Raw genomic sequence first — 13,912 nt, 5'->3', positions numbered from 1 at the left:
CAGTGAAGCAAGCCATCATTAGGCTTAAAAAACACAACAGACCCATCAGAGAGATAGCAAAAACATTAGGTGTGGCCAAAACAACTGTTTGGAACATTCTTAAAAAGAAGGAATGCATCAGTGAGCTCAGCAACACCAAAAGACCCGGAACACGACGGAAAACAACTGTAGTGGATGACCGAAGAATTCTTTCCCTGGTGAAGAAAACAGTTGGCCAGATCAAGAACACTCTCCAGGAGGTAGGTGTATGTGTGTCAAAGTCAAAAATCAAGAGAAGACTTCACCAGAGTGAATAGAGAGGGTTTACCACAAGATGTAAACCATTGGTGAGCCTCAAAAACAGGAAGGCCAGATTAGAGTTTGCCAAACGACATCTAAAAAAGCCTTCACAGTTCTGGAACAACATCCTATGGACAGATGAGACCGAGATCAATTTGTACCAGAGTAATGGGAAGAGAAGAGTATGGAGAAGGAAAGGAACTGCTCATGATCCTAAGCATGCCACCTCATCAGTGAAGCATGGTGGTGGTAGTTATGGCGTGGGCATGTATGGCTGCCAATGGAACTGGTTCTCTTGTATCTATTGATGATGTGACTGCTGACATAAAGAGCAGGATGAATTCTGAAGTTTTTCGAGCAATATTATCTGCTCATATTCAGCCAAATGCTTCAGAACTCGTTGGACGGCGCTTCACAGTGCAGATGGACAATGACCCAAAGCATACCGCAAAAGCAACCAAAGAGTTTTTTAAGGGAAAGAAGTGGAATATTATGCAATGGCCAAGTCAATCACCTGACCTGAATCTGATTGAGCATGCATTTCACTTGCTGAAAACAAAACTGAAGGGAAAATGCCCCAAGAACAAGCAGGAACTGAAGACAGTTGCAGTAGAGGCCTGGCAGAGCATCACCAGGGATGAAACCCAGCGTCTGGTGATGTCTATGCGTTCCAGACTTCAGGCTGTAATTGACTGCAAAGGATTTGCAACCAAGTATTAAAAAGTGAAAGTTTGATTTATGATTATTATTCTGTCCCATTACTTTTGGTACCTTAACAAGTGGGAGGCACATATGCAAACTGTTGGAATTTCTACACCGTTCACCTGATTTGGATGTAAATAACCTCAAATTAAAGCTGACCGTCTGCAGTTAAAGCACATCTTGTTCATTTCATTTCAAATCCATTGTGGTGGTGTATAAAGCCAAAAATGTTAGAATTGTGCCGATGTCCCAATATTTATGGACCTGAATGTATCTGTGATTTTCATATTTAGACCTAGTGTCCAGGGGACCCAGGTTGAACACTTGACTCCCATGATCACAATATCAGGGATAAGGGCCAGTTGTGGTAAATACTGGGAGCTGCTGTCTGCTTTGGACAACCATTCCTGTGACCTTCCCTAATTTTTTGGCCTTATTTTACTCTCTTGATTTTCTCATGTGCCAGGTCTGGGTGGTGGTAGTGCGTCGGGTAAAACCACAGTTGCCCGGATGATCATTGAAGCTCTGGATGTTCCTTGGGTGGTCCTCTTGTCTATGGACTCTTTCTACAAGGTAAAACCAAGTCTATCAGGATAACGGGAAAGCAAATGGTTTTAAATGTATGCCCCATTACCCATGAGCGTCCCAGTCCTGGGCCATCCATTAGGGAGGAGTGTCATGTTCACGTATAGTAATGGACATGAATCTCCCCTTTGTCTGGCTATGCAATGTTTGCTTAGAGGAAGAGCATGTTAATGTCCATCAGTGAAGCATAATAAACCACTAGCACTATCAGAATTCTCCTTGTAGATCTGACACCTAGCAAAAGTATTTAACCCCTAAAATGACATTACAAAGATTGCTCAAATTCACCTGCCCTATAATCCGTGCCTAGCCATCAGCTGTTTGCTGACTTGTAATATTATATGATCCTTGTTCTGTCTCAGGTGCTGACGGTAGAACAGCAAGCTCAGGCTGCCTGCAACGAATATAACTTTGACCACCCAGATTCATTTGACTTTGAACTGATGATCAGTACATTGAAGAAGCTGAAACAGGGAAAGAGCGTGAAAATCCCCACGTATGACTTTACCACTCACAGCCGAACCAAAGATTGGGTGAGGAGATGGGGATATTTGTTAGATCGGGGGTCCTTGAAAGATTGTGGGGGTAATTTATGATGCTGAAATACGCCTATATTAGGCGTATTACAGGCGCAGATTGTTGCGCTGCAATCTGCGACTTCTCCACGCTCACGCCAGGTCTAAACTTGTGGGCGTGGCAGGCCCGTCTCATTTACCATTTTCTACACCAGGAACTGGCTTACATTTAGAAACACCGCCGAAGTTATGTAGAGACCGGTGCCTCTTCATAATGTCGGCGGAACCACCACCAGCTTACGGGTTTATTAAGACCAGTGTTTAAAATGCCAGTCTTAATAAATTTGCCCCTTTATGTATATAACGAGAGATGAGCGAATTTCCGCTTATGAAAATCGTTCATACTTTGTTTGTTGGTAAAAGGTGAATTGCGTTATGGATTCCGTTACTACGGACCATAACGCAATCCTATGCCGGAACAATAGAAGTCTATGGGCTGCAAAACGGATCCGTCCCGTTTCCGTTATGCAGGAGAGTCCTCTCCTGCATAACGGAAACGGTACGGATCTGTTTTGCAGCCCATAGACTTCTATTATGCCTCTAAAGGCATTCCATCATAGAATTGCGTTATGGTCCGTGGTAACGGAATCCATAATGCAATTCACCTTTTACCAACAAACAAAGTATGAACGATTTTCATAAGCGGAAATTCGCTCATCTCTATATATATCATTTTCATACTTTAATCCTGTTACTCACTTTAATGTTTTTTTTTTATTATTAGAAAACCCTTTATGGAGCCAACGTGGTCATATTTGAAGGGATCATGGCGTTTGCACATGCAGAGCTTCTGAAGGTATGTACAGCCTCCTGGGTGATCAATGGTCGAGATGGTAGCGGCCACTGGGGTTCAGATGTACTGTTTTCTTTCTATACAAATATAGTAAAACTGCTGTAAACACCCTTCTTGCCCAACTACAAAGTTGTGTGTCTTTTCATTGAAGCTGCTAGACATGAAGATTTTTGTAGACACTGATTCCGATATTCGCCTTGTACGGAGACTGCGGAGGGACATATCAGAACGAGGCAGAGATATTGAGGGAGTCCTCAAGCAGTACCATGCCTTTGTGAAACCTGCTTTTGACCAGTACATACAGCCCACTATGCGCCTCGCAGATATTGTGGTGCCAAGAGGTATGATACTCTCGAGCTGGAGGTGAGGATGATCTGGGACTACCAGAAATGGCGTGACTGCCAGCTTTTCCCTTGTCCGTGTCTTTCAGGTAGTGGTAATACAGTGGCCATTGATTTGATTGTGCAGCACGTACATAGTCAGCTGGAGGAGGTGAGTGAAAGTGACGACTCTCTGCAGGAGTCATTGTTGTTACGTACATCCATTGAAATATATCCTCACAGGCCATACCTAACTTAAATCCTTAAAGGCGGTATTGCCATTAGACCACAGGATACGTCTTAAATGTTTGACACATGCGGATCTCACCTTTATGACAGGCACCTATCTCCATGAATGTCTGAGCTGGGAACACACACCTTTAAAGGGACCATATGAGACATTTGCTAAAAACATTTCTTCACTACGAAATCATATCACATATCTGTTGTAGGATCCCACTGACGAGGCACAGTCCAAGTGTGAGATTCGTTTTTCTGCAGTTTGGTACAAGAGCTGGGGAATTCAGAGCATAGTGTCAGGGTAGTAGAGACGTGATATATGACGAGGAATAGACCAGTGTGGCCATGTCCGCAGTTTGCACCCCCTCCACTGTTGCATTGCGTTTTAATGACTAACTGCTGTATTAGACATCCATGGCCAATGAGGTCACTACGCTTGAGCAGCAAACCGAAAGAGTGCCGCTATAGATGGGTATAACTGTGCAGTGCATTTGGAATGTCTACAGATCCTTTCACTTTTTAATATGCTGCGGCCTCGTGCTGAGAAAAAAAAGGTCACGTTTTCCCCATCATTCGGTGCTCAGAAAACAGAATGTTAGAAATATTTGCTAATATTAGTATTGAACAGGAAAAATAAAATCTTGCATTGACATAAGTATTCAGACCATTTAGGGTCCATTCACATGTCTGCAAATGGGTCTGAATCCGTTCCGCAATATCGGGAACGGGTGCGGACCCATTCATTCTCAATGGGGCAGAACGGTATGCGGAGAGCACACTATGTGCTCTCCACATCCGCATTTCGGGAGCGCGGCCCCGAATTTCCGTGCCACAGCTCCGCAAAAAAAAAAACAGAACATGTTCTATTCTTGTCCGCAAATGCGGACAAGAATAGGCAGTTCTATGGGGGGTGCCGGCCGGGTGTATTGCGGATGCGCATACACTACTTACGTGTGAATGGAGCCTTACTCTGGACTTAGTTGAAGCTCTGGCAGTGATTACAGCCTCCAGTCTTTTTTGGATATGAGCCATAAGGTTTACACACCTGGATTAGGGGATTATCTGCCATTCCTCTTTGTATATCCTCTCAAGCTCTGTCTGGTTGGATAGGAGCCATCTGTGGACTGCTATTTTCAAGTCTGTCCAGAGACGTTCATTAGGGTTCAAGTCAGAACTCTGGCTGGGACACTCAAGGAAATTCAGAGATTTGTCCCTAAGCCACTCCTGAGTTGTCTTGCCTGTGGGCTTAGGGCCTTTGTCTAGTTGGAAAGTGAACTTTAAGCCCAGTCTGAGATTCGGAACGCTCTGGATCAGGTTTTCATTAAGAAAATCTATTTACTTGACTCCATTCAGCTTTCCCTTAACCATGACCAGTCACCATGGAAAAGCACCCCCAAAGCAGGAGCCCCTGCCTGACTCCATGTATGACTATCTCCATATACAGAGTCACTGCTCTGGGAGTCCCATGCTTACTCTATACATATATATGGATATTTCCATATATAGAGTCATCTCTAGGGTTATTCCCAACACTGTTCAGACATTCCGACAGTATTTGGGGATACCCCTGTATATTTAAAATGTATTTTATCTAAATTGCTACCAGGTCTGGAACCTAAAACCTTCTGTATTGACGATAGCCGAGCAGAGCACATTGTGTTCAGTACAAAAATGTAATGGAGCAAAATACATTTCGATAAACACATTTTTATCCCTCACTATATTTCTCTATGTACAGAATATATGTGTAAAAATGTGTTTTCTTGTAATTTATTTTGCTCTGTGGTTTATTCACCCAGTGTCAAATAGCAGCAAAGTTTCAACTGCTTGTTGCGGTTTTTCTCAAGCTACAAAGCACTATAGCACCTAGCTTGAGAAAGACCGCAACAAGCGGTTGAAACGTTGCTGCTATTTGACACTGGGTGAATAAACCACATTTATTTTTGATCATAACGGAGTGCTGCTGGCGTTTTGTATTTTTCTCTATTGAATTGGACCTTGGTGCCGGTTTGTGTTGGCCTGATTTTGCACCCTAACTCTAGTGTGCTGCGTCCTCATTTTCCATATTTGATATATACGTATACATATATATATAATCAGTCACATTGTACATGAATACTAGTGAAGGTTTTTAATTAGAGAAAATCCTCTCACAGACCATAGGTAAGCCTATGACTCAAATGGTAAGGTTTTTGCCTCACATACAGCAGGTTCTAGGATCAAAACCCCAAAAAGTTTTTAAATACACAGGGGTGTCCTCATACGCTGTTAAAATGCTTAAAGCTCATTCCCAGCTATATGGGGGGGGGGGAATGAGTTTTATTTTAACCCCTTCCCGACCTCCCCAACCACCCTTAAACCTGGTGCCCGCTTAGAAGCTGAATGGGCACCATGGCCACACAGTACCTGCTGTTTCACACAGCAGACACCCAGAGGTATTGTCTATAATTGGCAATAATGCCGATCACAGACATATCACAGTTGCAACCACAGCATCTGAGGCATTTTTCCTCTGGAGCGCTGCACCTAACGGTTCTCCTGCAATGAATTAGTGGGGGTTATTTAATTGCTTTGGCAGCCTCAGGCATTCTGAAGGTTCCAAGTCCTGTCACAGCGCTCAAAAAATAGTATGTACCCCAAAATGATACCAATAAAACAAGTCATCTCTTAAAAATTAAGCCATCACACGCATGCAAGCATTGCTTCCCCTTCATTACACTGCCTGTCGTCTCAGAAGTGCAGTGTATTGGAGCAAGTACTTGTAATACCAATACAACACTCCTGCAAAGGAGATGATGCGTAATGTATTGAAGAGGAAGCAAAGCTTGCATGGACTTCCGCCTACTCTTCAAACAGCTGATCGGTGGGGTTGCTGAGTTTTGGACCTTTGCCGATCAGATATTGATGACCTATCCTGAGGGTGGGTCATCAATATAAACAGGCTGCACAACCCCTTTAATGAGCTAAGTATTTTCTGTTTTTCTGATCTGTTGTCCACTTAACTGATGAGTGTTTTCCATCCACTAGTGTTTTGACCTCCTGGCGTGTTTGCATTACTTACAGTTCTACTGCTTTGTCCCTGCCTACCGCTGCAATGCCTTGCTTATTAGACCTGCTTAGTAAAAAGGCTCATTGTTTGTATTGGCCCACCAGCCAGTATTATGACCATGCCTAATGGTTTGCTGATCCCACCTGCTTGGCTTGGCCACTCCTTCTTCTAGTTTGGCTCTACCCACAACATGGGTCCACTTCTTTGCTTTCCAGGGCCATGTTTAAGTTCCCAATATTCCCATGCCCTACAGCATGATACTGCCACCACCATGCTTTACTGTAGGGATGGTATTAGGCAGATCATGAGCAGTGCCTGGTCTCCTACAGTCATGAGGCTTAGAATTGAGTTCCAAAAAGTTCAGTCTTGGTTTTATCAGATCAGAGAATCTTGCTTCTCACAGTCTGAGAGTTCTTTAGTTTTTTTTCCAAACTTTCATGTGTTTTTCACTAAGAAGAAGTTTCTTTCTGGCCGCTCGGCTCTAAAGCCCAGACTGGTGGAGTGCTGCAGTGATTGTTGACCTTCTGGAAGTTTCTCCCATCTGCACACAGGATCTTTGTAGCTCAGGCAGAGTGACCTTTGGGTTCTTGGTCAACTCTCTTACCAAGGCCTTTCTCCCCTGATTGCTTTGTTTGGTGGGGCATGTTAGAATTTTGGAGGCCAGTGTCGGACTGGAGTACCTAGGGCCCACCAGTGTAACTGATTCTGGGGGCCACCTTAGGGCTCCTGCACACAAAGTTATTTTTTCTTCCGTGTCCGTACCAATTTTTTTTTTTTTTTTGTGGCCTGTATGTGAAACCATTCATTTCAATGGGGCCGCAAAACAACGGAAATGACTCCATGTGCATTCCGTGTCTTTATGTCCGCATGGCCGTTACGCAAAATTATAGAACATGTCCTATTATTGTCGGCATTACATCGGGGATAACTAAGTGATCCATGGGGGTCTAAACGCTGGAGTCCCCACTGACCCCCCGTGGTCAATCATATGCCCCGCTTCTCCATTCATTCTTTATGGGGTCGCCGAAGATGGCGGAGTACAGCGCTGGCTAATTCCAGTGGTCCCAAAGAGAAATGAATGGAGCAGCAGGGTGTATGTGTAGACTGTCACACCATAAAAAGGGGGACCCGTTCCTGGGATTCAGTGGGGATTGCAGAATCGGACCCCACTATTCATATAGTTATGCCCTATGGTGTGGAGAGGATAACTTGAAAACCTGCACAACCCCTTTAAATCCTCCACGAGTATCTCTCTTTACATGGCAGCAGTGATGCCTGTAAATACGGAATATCATCACTACCGCCATGTAACCCATACGTGTCAATACTGGAGAATATGACGCACTGTGCAGAATTTTTCAGGCATAAGTGGTGCAGGGTAATAGTGGGGATCCTGGAGCTGGGGTAACTAGAGAAGGGGCAATATTAGTGGGGCATTGGGGGGGACATATTGAGCTAGGGCACTTTTGGGGGTGCACCTAAAGCAGAGGCATTGGGGGGGACCTAGGGCAGAGTCCCCCCAATGCCACTCTGAACTCTGCAGAGAGCAGCACACATACACAGATCTGAGTCTGCTATAAACAAATCCCCTATTTCCCCCTTACAGTCTCCTACAGCTCACTACTGTCACACACCTGAGAAATCAGCCCAGCACCGCAGAGGAGTCCTTCTCTCCAGCAGCCACAGTTTCCTGACAGCAGGGAGGGCAGGAGGAAGCAGACAACTTCTCTCCTCCTTCACAGCCAGCAGCCCCAGAAGTCTAGAAGATACTGCAGGGCCTCCTGTACAATGTACACCAGTAGGAGGCTGCATCACTGTGTGATAGTGCCACCTAGTGGCTACAATAATTATCTCTCCCGAGAAAGGAGAAATAATTACTCCTCCATCTCATCTCGGGCACAGGAGACTAGGGGCACACCGAGGAATCCCCTGCCTCCGCGGTGGGCTAGTCCGAGCCTGATCGAGGCCACTGTGCCCTTGAGAACTTTCAGTGCAGCATACATTTTTTTTTACACTTCTCCAGATCTGTGCCTCCACATAATCCTGTCTAAGAGTTCTACAGGCAGTTTTTTTTTGCTCTGATATGCATTGTCAGCTGTGAGACCTTATATAGAAACGGCAGCGTTTTTCCAAATGATGCCAATCAACTCAATTTACTACAGGTTGACTCCAATCAAGGTGTAGAAACATCTCACTGATGAACAGGAGAAATGGGAGGCCCCCAGAGCTAAATTTCAAGTGTGATAGTGAATGGTCTGAAGACTTATGTCAATGTGTTTTTCCTTTTTAATAAATTTGCAAACATTTCTAAAATTCAGTTTTCTTTGTCATTATGGGGTATTGAGTGCAGATTGATGGGGAAAACTTGAATTATTTTTTATTTTAGCACAAGGCTACATAACAAAATGTGAAAAAAGTGAAAGGGTGTAAAGACTTTCCTAATGCACTGTATACAGTACTTCCATTCAGCCTATTGGAGATCTGATATGGAGGGGTGTACCAAGTTACTCTGAAATCTCCTCTGTACTGCATGCTGCCGTGAAAGAGGGGTGCCCTGCAGAGAATCATTTGGGCTCCCAGTAGTCGTTCTTTGTGTCTGTCTATCTGTGTCCTCTTTACCCTGTCTGTATGTCTGTTCTATTGCTGCAGAGGGAGATCAGTGTCAGGTAAGAGACCCACAGATGTTTGCTGGTTGCAGCTCTGTCAGTGTCGGTCAGCGCTTCCTGTGGAAAGATATCTCATTCTGAGAATCAGGCTATCAATATACCCTATACCACTTGTGATAGGGTGAGGTGTGGGAATGGAATATACCACAACTACTATAACATTTATAATGTCACTGCAGGTATTTATATATTCACTAGAATTAAAGGGCTTTTCTGACATATTTTAACTGATGACCTATCCAGAGGATAGGTCATCAGTATGTGATTGGTGGAGGTCTGACACCGGGCCCTCCGCCAAATAGCCGTTTGAGAAGGAACAGGCGCTCGCAGTAGTGCCGCTACCTTCTCAAAGCTTTGCCTAGGCCATGTGGCCTTACGTTCATCAGTCACGTGGCCTAGTCGCAGCGCAGCCCTATTGAAGTGAATGGGCTGAGCTGCTATACAGTGTACGGCACTGTGCTTGGTGAACTGAGAGAAGGCCGTGGCGCTACTGCAAGCTTCGGTGTCTTCTCAACAGCTGATTGGTGGGGGTCCCAGGTGTCAGATGATCTATCCAGAAGGTAGGTCATCAGTAGAAAAGTCTTGGAAAACCTCTTTAACCTAATACAGAAAAATATTAAATCATGGAACAAAATCAGATTTACTTTATGTAGCAACATACCGCGATAATAGCATGTATGAAAATGGAAATGTTTTCATTGGCTGCTCAGAAATATGAGGTGCTTTTTGAGGCCCATGAAAACTTTCCTAATTATCATATAAGGATAGAAAAATCTAATCAAGGAGTGAACTTTCTAACTTTATTGTTAGAAAAATCTGATTACTACTACAATATGAGATTGCTGGCAGTGCAAAGCCAATCCCGGCCCTTGTCAGTCCTGTTGCTAGGGAAACACTGCATAACAACTACATATTTTGAGGATATCCCAGCAGAGAAAGGGAGAAGTGAAACAGCATGGCAGCAGGCATGCTATACTGCCATTAGGCAGCACTTTCGTAGGAAACAGCCTGTCTCAGATTCTTCATTAGTCCTGAACTTACCAGTAATAACAATGATTAAAAGCAGGGGCATAGCTACAGGGGGTGCAGAGGTAGCGGTCGCTACCGGGCCCAGGAGACTGAGAGGGCCCAAAGACCCTTGTGTCGCGTAAGAAGACACCGGTATTATAGAAAGTGCATGCTGGTCAAGTTACACCTCTGACTGGAGGGAAGGGGGTTAGGTCAAGAATTAGGCATGGGGGGGGGCATATACATTTTTTCCTTAGGCAGCACAAAGGTTATGTGCTTCCCAGCCCCTGGCCAGAAAGCACTGAGGGAAGGGGGGCCCAAGCTGAACTCTTGCACCAGGGCCCATGAGCATTTAGCTACGCCCCTGATTAAAGGGAATGTATTGCTCCATAAATCTGCTTAATACGGCTGTAACTAATACAGAAAAGTATAGCGCGAGTCCTTCCGAGCCACCTTACTCATTCTCTGCCCTTTCAGTTTAGTGCCTATTTGGCCTCAAAGCTGGGTTTTTATTTTTGTTACTTTTTTCAATGGAAAAAGGTAACTCTTTTACTTGGAGATTTATTTTAAATAAAAGATTATTTAATTCTTTGTTTTACACTTGTTAGTCCCACAAATTAACTATGAAATTTGATCTTCTGATCGCTTCTGTAATACATTGTACTACTTATGTAGTGCAGTGTATTATAGTGTTAGGCCTCCGGCATAGCCTAATAGACATACACTGAGGGCAGGCCTAGGGGTCTTCATTAGGCCCCCGGCTGACATGTGAATTTATTGCCACCCCGTGGTTGTATTCATGGTGGTGCCGATGCCTGACAGAGGGACCCCCCCTCCCTTTGAAACAGCCGCAGTTGCTATTGACCACAGCACCTAAGGGGTTAAACAGCTGGGATCAGTGCTTTTGCCAAACCGGGCCATTAGAGCAGGAGCACGGCTGCCATACGAGAACTATGCTCCTGCTCTTTACTGCAAGGAAGACAGAATTGTGAGAAAAGCTTTAGCCCGACTGGCACTGTGCTGCCAGCAGAGAAAGGGGGACGTGAAGCAGCTTGGCAGCAGGCATACCATCCTGCCGTCTGAGCCTGTGTTACTATTTAGACCTTTCTTAACATACACTGACTGTGAAGAATGCCAAGAAACCAAAGTGTTTGTTGGGGAGATAAGCCTTTATAGGAAGTTTATACTTTTGTAGCAGTCTACACAACCACCTGGTGTGATGTGTCTTTCACATTAGCGCCTGTCCTCGCCTGCAGAATGTATGTCTCCTCTTTACCCCTCCCATGTCTCATGTGGCTTCACAGTGGTCTCAGGTGGGGGGGGGGGGGGGGTGAAGGGGTATTTTTCCACTTTTGGTCAGACTGCGTGGTGAGAGCAGGAAGCTGCCCACACTCCTTCCTCTTATCGTCCTCCCCTGCAGATAACACAGGAAGCTTCCTGTCACATCTCACTCGTGGACACTGCACCTACGGCTGCTATTTTAAGACTTTTTGATATTCAGATAAAGATCAAATCCTCTGATGAGCAGCATTGTAGATTGTACAAGCAGGTGCTTTATGAACCTACATGATGGGGAAAGTAGTGCTCTGTCTGCGATAGTATCATGATAAACCAGCTCAGCAGACGGTATCACACATGGTAGGCTTAGATACCAGGCAGTATGATACATGATAGGATTAGATGCACAGCTCAGCAGACGGTATCACACATGGTAGGCTTAGATACCAGACAGTATGATACATGATAGGATTAGATGCACAGCTCAGCAGACGGTATCACACATGGTAGGCTTAGATACCAGACAGTATGATACATGATAGGATTAGATGCACAGCTCAGCAGATGGTATCACACATGGTAGGCTTATATACCAGACAGTATGACACATGATAGGATTAGATGCACAGCTCAGCAGACGGTATCACACATGGTAGGCTTAGATACCAGGCAGTATGACACATGATAGGATTAGGTGCACAGCTCAGCAGACGGTATCACACATGGTAGGCTTAGATACCAGGCAGTATGATACATGATAGGATTAGATGCACAGCTCAGCAGACGGTATCACACATGGTAGGCTTAGATACCAGGCAGTATGATACATGATAGGATTAGATGCACAGCTCAGCAGACGGTATCACACATGGTAGGCTTAGATACCAGACAGTATGATACATGATAGGATTAGATGCACAGCTCAGCAGACGGTATCACACATGGTAGGCTTAGATACCAGACAGTATGATACATGATAGGATTAGATGCACAGCTCAGCAGACGGTATCACACATGGTAGGCTTAGATACCAGGCAGTATGATACATGATAGGATTAGATGCACAGCTCAGCAGACGGTATCACACATGGTAGGCTTAGATACCAGACAGTATGACACATGATAGGATTAGATGCACAGCTCAGCAGACGGTATCACACATGGTAGGCTTAGATACCAGGCAGTATGACACATGATAGGATTAGATGCACAGCTCAGCAGACGGTATCACACATGGTAGGCTTATATACCAGACAGTATGACACATGATAGGATTAGATGCACAGCTCAGCAGACGGTATCACACATGGTAGGCTTAGATACCAGGCAGTATGATACATGATAGGATTAGATGCACAGCTCAGCAGACGGTATCACACATGGTAGGCTTAGATACCAGGCAGTATGATACATGATAGGATTAGATGCACAGCTCAGCAGACGGTATCACACATGGTAGGCTTAGATACCAGACAGTATGATACATGATAGGATTAGATGCACAGCTCAGCAGACGGTATCACACATGGTAGGCTTAGATACCAGGCAGTATGACACATGATAGGATTAGATGCACAGCTCAGCAGACAGTATCACACATGGTAGGCTTAGATACCAGACAGTATGATACATGATAGGATTAGATGCACAGCTCAGCAGACGGTATCACACATGGTAGGCTTAGATACCAGACAGTATGACACATGATAGGATTAGATGCACAGCTCAGCAGACGGTATCACACATGGTAGGCTTAGATACCAGACAGTATGACACATGATAGGATTAGATGCACAGCTCAGCAGACGGTATCACACATGGTACGCTTAGATACTAGACAGTATGACACATGATAGGATTAGATGCACAGCTCAGCAGACGGTATCACACATGGTAGGCTTAGATACCAGGCAGTATGATACATGATAGGATTAGATGCACAGCTCAGCAGACGGTATCACACATGGTAGGCTTAGATACCAGACAGTATGACACATGATAGGATTAGATGCACAGCTCAGCAGACGGTATCACACATGGTAGGCTTAGATACCAGGCAGTATGACACATGATAGGATTAGATGCACAGCTCAGCAGACGGTATCACACATGGTAGGCTTATATACCAGACAGTATGACACATGATAGGATTAGATGCACAGCTCAGCAGACGGTATCACACATGGTAGGCTTAGATACCAGACAGTATGACACATGATAGGATTAGATGCACAGCTCAGCAGACGGTATCACACATGGTAGGCTTATATACCAGACAGTATGACACATGATAGGATTAGATGCACAGCTCAGCAGACGGTATCACACATGGTAGGCTTAGATACCAGACAGTATGATACATGATAGGATTAGATGCACAGCTCAGCAGACGGTATCACACATGGTAGGCTTAGATA

At 44.7% G+C, this 13,912-nt stretch overlaps 1 protein-coding gene across 8 annotated transcripts in view; it reads left to right on the top strand.

Annotated features, from left to right (window-relative positions):
• UCKL1 (uridine-cytidine kinase 1 like 1) overlaps window positions 1-13,912 on the top strand; it is a 69,249-nt gene that overhangs the window by 43,517 nt on the left and 11,820 nt on the right. For all 8 annotated transcript variants that reach the window (XM_044296823.1, XM_044296822.1, XM_044296827.1 and 5 more), the window contains exons 3-7: window positions 1,448-1,554; window positions 1,929-2,099; window positions 2,866-2,937; window positions 3,086-3,275; window positions 3,365-3,426. In XM_044296823.1, the coding sequence (XP_044152758.1) occupies window positions 1,448-1,554; window positions 1,929-2,099; window positions 2,866-2,937; window positions 3,086-3,275; window positions 3,365-3,426 (602 nt within the window). The remainder of the gene's footprint in view (window positions 1-1,447; window positions 1,555-1,928; window positions 2,100-2,865; window positions 2,938-3,085; window positions 3,276-3,364; window positions 3,427-13,912) is intronic.

Source organism: Bufo gargarizans, chromosome 6 (genome assembly GCF_014858855.1).
Source record: "Bufo gargarizans isolate SCDJY-AF-19 chromosome 6, ASM1485885v1, whole genome shotgun sequence".
NCBI classification, from domain to species: domain Eukaryota; kingdom Metazoa; phylum Chordata; class Amphibia; order Anura; family Bufonidae; genus Bufo; species Bufo gargarizans.
Note: the sequence above shows the minus strand (reverse complement) of the source record. Positions and strands in the feature narration are given on the sequence as shown.